Source organism: Myotis nattereri, assembly GCF_964212035.1.
Source record: "Myotis nattereri genome assembly, chromosome: 18".
NCBI classification, from domain to species: Eukaryota; Metazoa; Chordata; class Mammalia; order Chiroptera; family Vespertilionidae; genus Myotis; species Myotis nattereri.
In genome coordinates, this window is record NC_138093.1 from 42,563,883 (window position 1) to 42,576,049 (window position 12,167).

At 51.7% G+C, this 12,167-nt stretch overlaps 1 protein-coding gene across 4 annotated transcripts; it reads right to left on the reverse strand.

The window, feature by feature from the left end:
• Window positions 1–1,234: 1,234 nt before the first annotated feature.
• DUSP12 (dual specificity phosphatase 12) lies at window positions 1,235–8,021 on the reverse strand. 4 transcript variants are annotated; one of them, XM_081112589.1, is made up of 6 exons: window positions 7,784–8,021; window positions 6,080–6,193; window positions 5,880–5,998; window positions 5,413–5,509; window positions 3,603–3,789; window positions 1,235–2,442 (listed from the first exon to the last, which is right to left on the reverse strand). In XM_081112589.1, exons 1-6 carry the CDS (start codon window positions 7,975–7,977, stop codon window positions 2,281–2,283), a joined length of 873 nt encoding a protein of 290 aa, XP_080968715.1. In that variant the 5' UTR covers window positions 7,978–8,021; the 3' UTR covers window positions 1,235–2,280. The 4 variants fall into 4 exon arrangements, with proteins under 4 accessions (XP_080968715.1, XP_080968714.1, XP_080968716.1 ...); XM_081112588.1 differs by having other exon boundaries at window positions 7,727–8,021; XM_081112590.1 differs by having other exon boundaries at window positions 1,249–2,442; window positions 6,080–6,185.
• Between the last annotated feature and the right edge of the window lie 4,146 nt (window positions 8,022–12,167).

Consider the following 12,167-nt stretch of genomic DNA (forward strand, 5'->3'; position numbering starts at 1 on the left):
CTTAGATGTCTGTCTCTCCCTCTCTCCCACTCTCCCTAAAAGTCAATGGAAAATACCCTCAGATAAGGACTAACTAAAAGAAGGGGGGGCGGGGCAGATGATTATGAAACAAGCATTTGTGTACTTATCACCAAAAATAAATACTAACATTTTCCGTTTTCACTTTAGATTTTTCATAAGAAATTAAACATTATGAAGTTGAACTCCACTTTTCCCTCCATCCACATAGGCAATGTTTATTATGAATATTATAGGACTCATTCAAGTCCATTTTTATTTTTTATTTTACATATTTAAATGTTTGTAGATACATACTTAGTGTTGTTTGGGGGTTTTAATATACATAAAAGTATTGTACTCTATTTTCCAAGTCATTCAACATTACTTTTTGGTATGTGTTTGAACTGTTTTTAGTATTTATTTGAAAATTATATATATATAACTATTTGTCCTTTCCCTGATGGACATTTAAATTGTTTCAATTTGTGTGAGTCTCCTTATTTACATGTGCAAGCATGTCTAAGACATATGCCAGGTCATAGAGAAGCATTAATATTTGCCAAATTACACCAATTTACTCCCTGGCTAGCAGTTACGGGTTCCCTTTGCTCTTTGCCACTGTGAAAGGTGTCTATAATTTACATTTTTCTGACAAAGTCATGAGGCATCCTTTTTGTGTTTATTAAACCTTATTTCCTCTCCTGGGACTGTCCCATTCCTATCTTTTATAAAACTAGCTGTTGAATTTCCTTTCTCTCAATCATGTGTACCTCTCGACAGCTGACTGTTCATTTCACTGGTGCATATGCTACAGAGAGCTTCTAGGCCAGTGATGGCGAACCTTTTGAGCTCGGCGTGTCAGCATTTTGAAAAACCCTAACTTAACTCTGGTACCGTGTCACATACAGAAATTTTTTGATATTTGCAACCATAGTAAAACAGACTTATATTTTTGATATTTATTTTATATATTTAAATGCCATTTAACAAAGAAAAATCAACCAAAAAAATGAGTTCGCGTGTCACCTCTGACACGCGTGTCATAGGTTCGCCATCACTGTTCTAGGCCAACACTTGTCTTTGTTTATGGAGTTTTTATCCTGTGAGTTTTCATTTCAGTGATGTCACATTTATCCATCCTTTTTGTTTGTGATCTCTGCTTTCTGTATCTTGCTAAAGAAACCCTTCCCACTCCTGAGGTCAAGATCTTTTTTAATTTCCTTTTAATAGTTTTACAGTCTTGATTTACAATTTTTTAATTCAGTTACTCCTGGGGTAGAGTAATTATTGATTTTTATACAGCAATCTTGTATCTTAAAAAGCTCTAATTGCCCTGACCAGTGTGGCACATTGGTTAGAGCAGAGCCTGCTCCCTGAAGGGTTTCAGGTTGGATTCCTGTCCAAAGGCACGTACCTGGGTAGCAGGTTTGATCCCTGGCATGTGTGGTAGGCAACCAAATTGATGTTTCTCTCCCTAACCCTTCCTCTTTCTAAAATCAATAAAAACATTTTTTTTAAAAAAGGAGTCTTAAACACACTTTTCTAAAATTTTAGATACCTGGACTTCCTGAACAGTGACAGAAAACTACACCATAGTCAGTGTTTTCCTCATAGCCTTTCCATCTACATTTGCAAGAAAAATCCAGACATGTAGATTTACTAATATCTCTAAAAAGAAATTTCTAGAAATAAAAGAATATCTCTATTTAAATATGATAGTTTCTAATTTTTTTTACATACTTTTGTTCATCCAGATCTTAAGATCACATAACTAACATTCTCAAAACCAGAACTCTTTAAAATACATGAAACAGAGGAAGTATCTGGGTTATAGATTTTAATATCAAATAAAGTGTAATTTACATGATGAAGAGGTTTTGAGCCCTGGCTCAATTGGTTGGAGCACTGTTCTGTGCACTGAAGGGTCAAGGGTTTGATTCCCAGTCAGAGCACATACCCAGGTTTCAGGTTTGATCCCAGTCAGGGCTCGTATGGAGACAACCAATTGATGTCCCTCTCTCACATCAATGTTTCTCTCTCTCCCAAATCAATAAAAAAAAAGTATCCTTGGGTAAGGACTTAGGCGGAAAAAAGTTTTTATTTCCATATGAAGTAGTCTTTATACTTAAACAGTGTCCAAGGCACATCAAGTGAGTGCATCTTCTCACATTTCAAATGAAACGCTGACAGTCTAAACACCAGGATGCCGTGTGAGCGATGAGAAGCAAGTAGCATGTACCATCCAGCAAGTTTCTTTTTCAGATATCAAATGTCACAAGTTCACATTTTTCTCGTTTGTGATCCCAGAACCGGCAGCGCTTTCGTTTCATCCACTCTGTTCTTATGGATTTGAAAAGCAGGCGTTACCCACCTGCCACAGGAGCACTGCTCACCACACCAGTTGAAAGAACCCAACTTGGCATTGCATTTGGGGCACAGAAGCTGAAAAAAAAGCAAATTCCCTAATTCATTCATTCACTTTTGTACAGAACAATTATCTTTGGCAACAAAGAATACAGAAACAAGCCCTAGCCGGCTTGGCTCAGTGGATAGAGCATCGGCCTGCAGACTGAAGGGTCCCGGGTTCGATTCCGGCCAAGGGCACATGCCTGGGTTGCGGGCTCCATCTCCAGTGTGTGGTGTGCAGGAGGCAGCCAATCAGTGATTCTCTCTCATCATTGATGTTTCTATCTCTCTCCTTCTCCCTTCCTCTCTGAAATCAATAAAGAAATATATTTTTTTAAAAAAAAGAATATAGAAACAGGACCTGGGCCCCACCTTCAAGAAGTTCAGATCTAATCGATGGATGCAATGGGATAGCAATTTACTACAACAGCTGTGTTAAGAATAAGAAGGATGTTGTACCCTAGCAGGTTCAAGAGGAACAGATTAATTCCAGCACAGGGGAAAAGGTGAAGCTTAAGACATGGAGTAGAATGTTTCACAGATGTGGCATGCGTGCTGACTTTTCAATCAGTCTGCAGCTTAAGATTTCAAACCAAAACAATCAAAGCTAAAGGTAGGAAAGCATGTTAGGATTCTCATGTTCTGTTTCTGATATTCAGAGCCTATAGTTAGGCCTCAGATTCTTGACTATTTAAAAACAAAACAAACTAATACTCTAGTAAAATAGATAAGTCCAAAAATGCTTAACAAGTCTACTGTATTTTCTTCTAATGTATTTTTAGCACTAAAAAGAACTAACTTAGACCAACACCTCTCAGTCAAAAGTGTTTCACTTTTTATTTATTTTATTTTATTTTATTTATTTTTTCCACTGTGCAACCTGCTTCAGTGCCTGCAGCCTATGGGCAGAGGCCAGGCAATGGTTCGAGACCATAGCTTGCTCTGGCCTGGGACCTATGAGAGACCCAGGGGGACGGGCCTGCCATCAACCCAAACCCATGCAGAGTGGGTCACTATTTTAGGACAACTGGTTTTTGTTTAATTTTTGATAGATTCTTGTCTACACTAAAAAGATATAATCTTCAGAAAGAAAGTAGTTAAGATGGAGTAAAACACTCGAAAAATATGGTTTAAAATGCAACAAGGAACAAAAGATAGATGATTTGATGAAACTAGAAAATCAGGTGTGTCCTCACCTGCCCATCCATCACTCCCAGCAGGGCGGGTTCCATCCACTGCACAGGTTCAATGAAATAGGATGTGCACTGAGCCCGACTCCCCGTGACAGGCACGAGGGATGGTGCCCGTCTCTTGTGGGCAAAGGCTATGGAGCCACTTCCTTCATTATGATCCAAAATGCTCGAACTTCGAAATAAAGACCTCCTGCAACCTCCAAACAAACAAAAGCATTAATGACTTCCAAAGTAATTAAAAAAAAATAGATGAAATGTGCAGCTATTTCTTAAAGGGCTACTTTACTTTTCAGTAGTCTCTACAAGTAACTTGATTGCTTTACTACTAAGAATTTACATTCTTGAGACACAGCTGACTCTCATAGCCAGTTAGCCTGGAGGTCAAATCACCCCCGGTATTGCGACAACAGTCAAGGCTTAACTACAACAAGACTGCGCACAAAGACCACTAGGGGGTGCACCAAGAAAACATAAAAAAAAAAAAATGCGGAGACAAAGAAACAGGACGCAAATGTCAGAAATGGAAGATATAGAGCTCAAAACCACACTTTTAAGGTCTCTCAAGAACTGTCTAGAAGCTGCCGATAAACTTAGTAAGGCCCTCGAAAAGACTGGTGAGACTGCTGATAAATGTAGTGAGATCCTCAAGAAATCTAATGAGACCCTCGATGTTGTGATAAAGAACCAACTAGAAATTAAGCATACACTGACTGAAATAAAGAATATTATACAGACACCCGACAGCAGGCCAGAGGAGCGCAAGAATCAAGTCAAAGATTTGAAATGCGAAGAAGCAAAAAACACCCAACTGGAAAAGCAAAATGAAAAAAGAATCCGAAAATACGAAGATAGTGTAAGGAGCCTCTGGGACAGCTTCAAGCGTACCAACATCAGAATTATAGGGGTGCCAGAAGATGAGAGAGAGCAAGATATTGAAAACCTATTTGAAGAAATAATGACAGAAAACTTCCCCCACCTGGTGAAAGAAATAGACTTACAGGTCCAGGAAGCGCAGAGAACCCCAAACAAAAGGAATCCAAAGAGGACCACACCAAGACACATCATCATTAAAATGCCAAGAGCAAAAGACAAAGAGAGAATCTTAAAAGCAGCAAGAGAAAGACAGTCAGTTACCTACAAGGGAATACCCATACGACTGTCAGCGGATTTCTCAACAGAAACTTTGCAGGCCAGAAGGGAATGGCAAGAAATATTCAAAGTGATGAATACCAAGAACCTACAACCAAGATTACTTTATCCAGCAAAGCTATCATTCAGAACTGAAGGTCAGATAAAGAGCTTCACAGATAAGGAAAAGCTAAAGGAGTTCATCACCACCAAACCAGTATTATATGAAATGCTGAAAGGTATCCTTTAAAAAGAGGAAGAAGAAGAAAAAGGTAAAGATACAAATTATGAACAACAAACATGCATCTATCAACAAGTGAATCTAAGAATCAAGTGAATAAATAATCTGGTGATCATAATAGAATCAGGGACATAGAAAGGGAATGGACTGACTATTCTTGGGGGGGAAAGGGGTGTGGGAGATGCAGGAAGAGACTGGACAAAAATCATGCACCTATGGATGAGGACAGTGGGTGGGGAGTGAGGGCGGAGGGTGGGGCGGGAACTGGGAGGAGGGGAGGGGAAAAAAAAAGAATTTACATTCTTGGAAGCAGATTTGAATTTGAAATGTCTATAGTATTCAACTAAACAAATTCTCCCTACAGAGATTTAATAAACTGAAACTTTCAGTACTTTTCAGCTGCTGAGACAAGATAAAATCTCCAGAAAATAGGAAATATTTTACCTGCACTTTCTACATTTGTAGAGAACCTCCTCTTTCGATCCTTGTGGAACCATGGTTGGGTCAACAGCAAAGAGTTCCTGAGGTAAGCTCTGCAGTTCTGCATGACAATGACAATGTATCTACTGGTTACACTCTGCACTTTCAGACAAAATTCAGTTAATGTCAAACTGAGGCAACAAGTGCTAACCTCAGAAATGTTTTAAAAGCACCCAGCGTTGTAAAGGTAGGGTGTGGTAGGAGACCCCTTGGGTTCTGGGCAGACTGCCTGAGTTCAAATCCCAGACCCACCACTCACAAGCCATGTGACCCTGAACAAGGTATTTCTTGCTAAACCACAGTTTCAAAAGGAAATAAAGGACCTGTCTCAAGGGGTTGCTGGGAAAGTGAGATAATACACCTGCGGTGCTTGGTGTCAGAGTAAATAGCATCTAGAAAGGTCCCAGTACAGAAGAGCGAATATTACTCACCCGGATACTTCTCTGTAACCTTTTGCAAGCGATATTGCTTATAAATTGCACTACAGGTATCGACTTCGCATCCCATGAGCTGGTATAATTTCAGTTGCCGCTCAAAACCCTCATTCATCCTGTAAAGACAAACAAAGTTAAGTTTTCTTGAAATAAATAAAATCACAAAAACAGAATGATTACTCTAACAAAGAACTCACTTGGCCTCTGGTTTGATGGTCTGGAGGTTTTCATAGGCTTTTTCAAAGGTAAGTTGGTCAGTCTTCATCAGAAAAGCAGTCATTACAGCCACACTGCGGCTGACTCCTGCATGACTTAAAACAGCAAATAGCAATTAAAACAAAAAGCACACAAACAAAAACCTCAGCCCCTCTTAATGGTCAAGTTCTGCTTCAAACTCTTTGCTTCTGAAATACTACCCGTGTGCAAAATAATTATTCCTTTATTTCCTTATTCTTCTTAAATTCTGAACCATGTGAATGTCTTACACACCCAAATAGGATCTACGGAATCTAAGATTTTATGCTTCGGAACAACGCCAGACTCCTTTGCTCTTGGCACGAAGGGCCCCAGATCTGGTCTCAGACGGCTTTCCTATCACTGCCTGCTGCTCTGCCGCCAAGAATTTAAGCTGTGGTTATTACATGCCATCCCCAGGCCACTCTTTCCGCCTCTGCGGCCGCCTGCTCCTTCCCCCGAGCAAGGCTCGGGGTCCGAGGGTCCTAATCCACGCGTCTCTCCCCGACTCCACTGCACCAGCCACACGTCCCTGGCGCCCGAACACGCTCCTCCCGGAGCCGGCGCTGCCTGTGCACCCGCGGCGCCAGGTACCGCCGGGGCCCTGTCTGTCCACCTGACGATCGCCCCGCCGCACTCTCACTCCCGCCCGCACCCCCCGCCCAAACAGAGGAGCGGCAAAGGCCCAGCCGTGATGGGCCCGGGAACCAGGAGGTCGAGGCTCAGGCCGATGGGGAGCGTGCAGGAAGCAGCCCATCGATGATTCTCATAGATGTTTCTCTCTCTCCCTCTCCCTCCCTCTCTCTTTAAGAATAAAAACATTAAAAGGAAAAAAAAAAAAAGGCTGCAAAAGGAACCCATGGAACCGTGAGTGAACGCGGGCAGGGCCGCCCGCCGCCCGCTCACCAGTGCACCAGCGCCGCTCGCCCGCCCGCCCGCTCACCAGTGCACCAGCGCCGCTCGCCCGCCCGCCCGCTCACCAGTGCCGCTCGCCCGCCCGCTCACCAGTGCACCAGTGCCGCTCGCCTGCCTGCTCACCAGTGCACCAGCGCCGCTCGCCCGCCCGCCCGCTCACCAGTGCCGCTCGCCCGCCCGCTCACCAGTGCACCAGTGCCGCTCGCCCGCCCGCCCACCAGTGCACCAGCGCCGCTCGCCCGCCCGCTCACCAGTGCACCAGCGCCGCCCGCCCGCCTGCTCGCCCGCTCACCAGTGCACCAGCGCCGCCCGCCCGCCTGCTCGCCCGCTCACCAGTGCACCAGCGCCGCCCGCCCGCCTGCTCGCCCGCCCACCAGTGCACCAGCGCCGCTCGCCCGCCCGCTCACCAGTGCACCAGCGCCGCTCGCCCGCCCGCTCACCAGTGCACCAGCGCCGCCCGCCCGCTCGCCCGCTCGCCCGCTCACCAGTGCACCAGTGCCGCCCGCCCGCCCGCCCACCAGTGTACCAGCGCCGCCCGCCCGCTCGCCCGCTCGCCCGCTCACCAGTGCACCAGTGCCGCCCGCTTGCCCGCTCACCAGTGCACCAGCGCCGCTCGCCGGCCCGCCCACCAGTGCACCAGCGCCGCCCGCCCGCCCGCCCACCAGTGCACCAGCGCCGCCCGCCCGCCCGCTCACCAGTGCACCAGCGCCGCGCGGCCCTCGGCGCGGGCCTGGCCCAGGAAGGCCACGCACCGGCCCAGGTGGCTCAGCAGGTCGGTCTCGGGCTCGTCCAGTACGGACACGAAGAGCCGCCGCAGGCCCTCCACCTGGAGGTCGGGCTCCTCCGTGTCCACCGTCAGCACGGCCGTGACGCCCGCCTCTCGCAGGCGGCCCGGCTCCGCGGCGGCCACTCCGCCCAGGTACAGCCCGGGCCGCACCTGCAGCATCTCCGCCGCGCGCGCCCGCTCGGGCTAGAGCGGCCCCCGCGCCCGCCACCGAGTGGGCGGGCTAGAGCGGCCCCCGCGCCCCGCCAGCTTCACAGCAGCGCCCTCGGAGGACCCGGCCGGCGGCGGAAGTGCGCTCCCGGGAAAGGGCTGGTGGACTCGGGCTCCCGGGCTTCCCACGAAGCAGCCGCAGCCAAGTTTGAAGCGCTGGTTCCGCGGCCGAATCAGCCGCGTGATCGAGCCTCTGAGCACAGAGCTTCCCCCCGGCGTGCGGACTCAGTGTGGATCCCCTCCGGGACTGTTTTTCCTTCGTTCTAAGCAATCAGTCCCGTGTCCTCAAGAAAGAAGGGACTGCAGCCAGAGGGAAGCCGGAGTTGAGGGACATGTTTCTTTATTTTTTAACAGGAAAGACTTGAACCTTTTTAAAGTGCGGGGAAGTATCAGGAGAGAGGGCGAAGCTAAGGCACAGAAGGAAGAGGGGGCCGGAATGATGGAGGGGGTGCAAGGTGGCACCCGGACCGAGGCGGGTCTGCCAGCGCAGGGTGGGTGCGGGGCCCCTGACTCCCGCAGGACAGGCGTCCGGGTGGGTAGAGAGACGTCTGTCTGTTAGAGCTGGGACAGTGACTGCGGGACAGGGTGCGGGCGGCGTCCGGGTGGGTGAAGCTGGGACAGTGACTGCGGGACGGGGTGCGGGCGGCGTCCGGGTGGGTGAAGCTGGGACAGTGACTGCGGGACGGGGTGCGGGGGGCGTCCGGGTGGGTAGAGAGACGTCTGTCTGTTAGAGCTGGGACAGTGACCGCGGGACCGGGTGCGGGGGGCGTCCGGGTGGGTTAAGCTGGGACAGTGACCGCGGGGCAGGGTGCGGGCGGCGTCCGGGTGGGTGAAGCTGGGACAGTGACCGCGGGGCAGGGTGCGGGCGGCGTCCGGGTGGGTGAAGCTGGGACAGTGACCGCGGGGCAGGGTGCGGGCGGCGTCCGGGTGGGTGAAGCTGGGACAGTGACCGCGGGACGGGGTGCGGGGGGCGTCCGGGTGGGTGAAGCTGGGACAGTGACCGCGGGACGGGGTGCGGGCGGCGTCCGGGTGGGTGAAGCTGGGACAGTGACCGCGGGACCGGGTGCGGGGGGCGTCCGGGTGGGTGAAGCTGGGACAGTGACCGCGGGGCAGGGTGCGGGGGGCGTCCGGGTGGGTGAAGCTGGGACAGTGACCGCGGGACAGGGTGCGGGGGGCGTCCGGGTGGGTGAAGCTGGGACAGTGACCGCTGGACAGGGTGCGGGCGGCGTCCGGGTGGGTGAAGCTGGGACAGTGACCGCGGGACAGGGTGCGGGCGGCGTCCGGGTGGGTGAAGCTGGGACAGTGACCGCTGGACAGGGTGCGGGCGGCGTCCGGGTGGGTGAAGCTGGGACAGTGACCGCGGGACAGGGTGCGGGCGGCGTCCGGGTGGGTGAAGCTGGGACAGTGACCGCGGGACGGGGTGCGGGCGGCGTCCGGGTGGGTGAAGCTGGGACAGTGACCGCGGGACGGGGTGCGGGCGGCGTCCGGGTGGGTGAAGCTGGGACAGTGACCGCGGGACAGGGTGCGGGCGGCGTCCGGGTGGGTGAAGCTGGGACAGTGACCGCGCGGCAGGGTGCGGGCGGCGTCCGGGTGGGTGAAGCTGGGACAGTGACCGCGGGGCAGGGTGCGGGCGGCGTCCGGGTGGGTGAAGCTGGGACAGCGGGGCCGGAGCGCTCCGGACGGAAGAGGCGGCCCAGCCACCGCGGGAAGGAGGCGCCGCCAGGGCAGCCGGCGGGGCTGCGGGGCCGAGGCCGAGGCGGCCCAGGAGAGGCCGGGGGAGCCCGCTGCCTCCCGAGCGGCAAGTCTCTGCAGACCCTGGAGCTCCTGGCGGAGGGCGGCGCCTCCGATTGGTCAGTGAGCCCCGGAGCCGCGACACAGCGGAAACTGCGATGCGCTCTTGGCCACGCGGTGGCACGTTTACCCTCCGGGGACGTGTTTTGGGTCCCCGTGACCTAGCCCAGTGGTGGGCAAACTCATCGGTCAACAGAGCGGAGTATCAGAACAACGACTGAAATTTCTTTTGCGAGCCAAGTTTTTAAACTGAAGCTACACAGGGAGGTACGTGGTCATTAACTTAATGAGGGCCCTCCTAAGCTGGCCTTTGCTAAAAACGCCCTCAATCTGATTGAGGTAGTTCGCTGAGGTCGACCCCTTCCAACTCGGGCATGAATCACGGGCTGCTATCCCGTCTCCCTTCGACCTACCGACCGACACCCCCCCTTCTTCTAACGCCACTTCTTCAAAATAGGCGCTCCCAGCCGAGAACCGACCTCTGCGCATGGGCCACGAAGTTTCCATTGCACTGCACGTGCGCGCCTGCACGTGGTAGTTTGTGGAAGAGCCCACTGGGGGGGCCAAAGAGCCGCCTGTGGCTCGCGAGCCGTGGTTTGCCGACCACTGACCTAGGGGGAAATGAATGTGGGCGCCTGTAGGAAAGGCAGGTTGGGCCTAAGGAAGGACATGGTGTGTTTAGAGAAGTCTGAGTTGCTTCCTATCAAGAAGAGAAGGGCCCTGGCTAGTGTGCTCAGTGGTTAGAGAGCCGGCCTGATTCCCTGTCAAGAGCAAGTACTTCAGTGTCAGTTTTGCTCCCACCTCTGGTCCGGGTGCTTGTAGAGGCAGCCAGTCGCTGTGTCTCCAACATAGATTCTCTCTCTCTCTCCCACCCTCTCTCCTCCCTCCTGCTCTCTTTGGAGAGCAATGGAAAAAATTTCTTCAGGTGAGGATTAGCACACACCAAAAAAGAGAGAGCGAGAGGAAAAGGGCTCTGTCCTCGGATTGGCGCGCACACACACCAGCAAACCTGCAACCTCGATGAATATGGATTAAATAAAGATGCGTACAATGGCTAAGAGATCAGCGACGATGTGGCAGCTTGCATTTTGAGCAGACACCATTTACTGTAACTTGGCCTGGACGCCTCCCAGACTTCCTACTCTGCGGGCGTTCCTCACAGCTTTCAGATGGAGTCGCATGTATGATCCTCATGTTCATTTCCATCTTTCAGAATATTTGCTGAGAAGCAAGCAGGGAAATTCCCCTCCTCTGCCCCATCTCGGCCCTCACGGCCACATGTTCCTCTTTCTGTCCAGCGTGTGCCTGTGCCCCACACCCAGTGAGCAGGAGGGAAGGGTGTGGAGTTACGCTCCGGGGCACTTAGGAAGGTACACATGAAGCACACTTTGAGGCCTTCGAATTGAAATTGTATAAATAAGCAATAACAGCATAATTCTTTTTTATTTTTTAAAAAATATATTTTATTGATTTTTTACAGAGAGGAAGGGAAAGGGATAGAGAGTTAGAAACATCAATGAGAGAGAAACATTGATCAGCTGCCTCCTGCACACCCCCTACTGGGGATGGGCCCGCAACCAAGGTACATGCCCTTGACCAGAATCGAACCCGGGACCCGTCAGTCGGCAGGCCGACGCTCTATCCACTGAGCCACACCGGTTAGGGCCACAGCACAATTCTATCATTTTGTCTATGTCAGTGAGCAGAAGGCGGGTTCTGGAGCGTGGGGAGTTCCGATTTGTCTCCAGGCGCACAGTCTGAAGCGGGAGAAAGCCTCGGTCTGAATGCAAAGCTGAGTCTGCCCGGCCCTCGGGGCGGGCCACCCCATGCCTCCAGAACACTGTGTGACTTCTCCAGTCTGTTAGTTCGTCTGCAGAATCAGAAAAGTGTGGCCATGTTGCAGAGTTCTAATTAGAATTAACTTGTCAGCAGGTCCTGTTCACAGGAGAAAGGCATCCCAGGCTGAACCCTGCACCAGCAGTAGCTGGGCGGGGTGGGGCGGGGCGGGGCGGGCAGAGGCTGAGCAGGGCGGCAGAGGGAGGGGCGCTGCTGGGGGCAGAGCAGACCCTGCGCCTGGCCAGGTGGACTCACACCTGCGCTGCTGCTACCACATCCCTGAGCCTGGCGACTGGCTTAGAGTCTGTGTCCCTGTAACCAGGTGTCGCGGGGGGATGACCTCAGCTCCAGTGACATGGGACAGGAGGACAGGACGGGACGGGACGGGAGGACAGGGTGGGACGGGACGGGAGGACAGCACGGGAGGACGGGCCGGGAGGACGGGACGGGAGGACAGGGCGGGAGGACAGGGTGGGAGGACAGACCGGGAGGACGGGGCGGGAGGACGGGACGGG

Bases quoted from the DNA above. Each gene is read 5' to 3' on its own strand.
- DUSP12 (XM_081112588.1), bottom strand. From the start codon at position 7,977: ATGCTGCAGGTGCGGCCCGGGCTGTACCTGGGCGGAGTGGCCGCCGCG. The intron at 3,790-5,412 runs GTAAAATATTTC...TGGAGGTTGCAG, and splicing joins TACAAATGTAGAAAGTGCAG to GAGGTCTTTATTTCGAAGTT. The intron at 2,443-3,602 runs GTGAGGACACAC...CTTTTTTTTCAG, and splicing joins TGGGAGTGATGGATGGGCAG to CTTCTGTGCCCCAAATGCAA.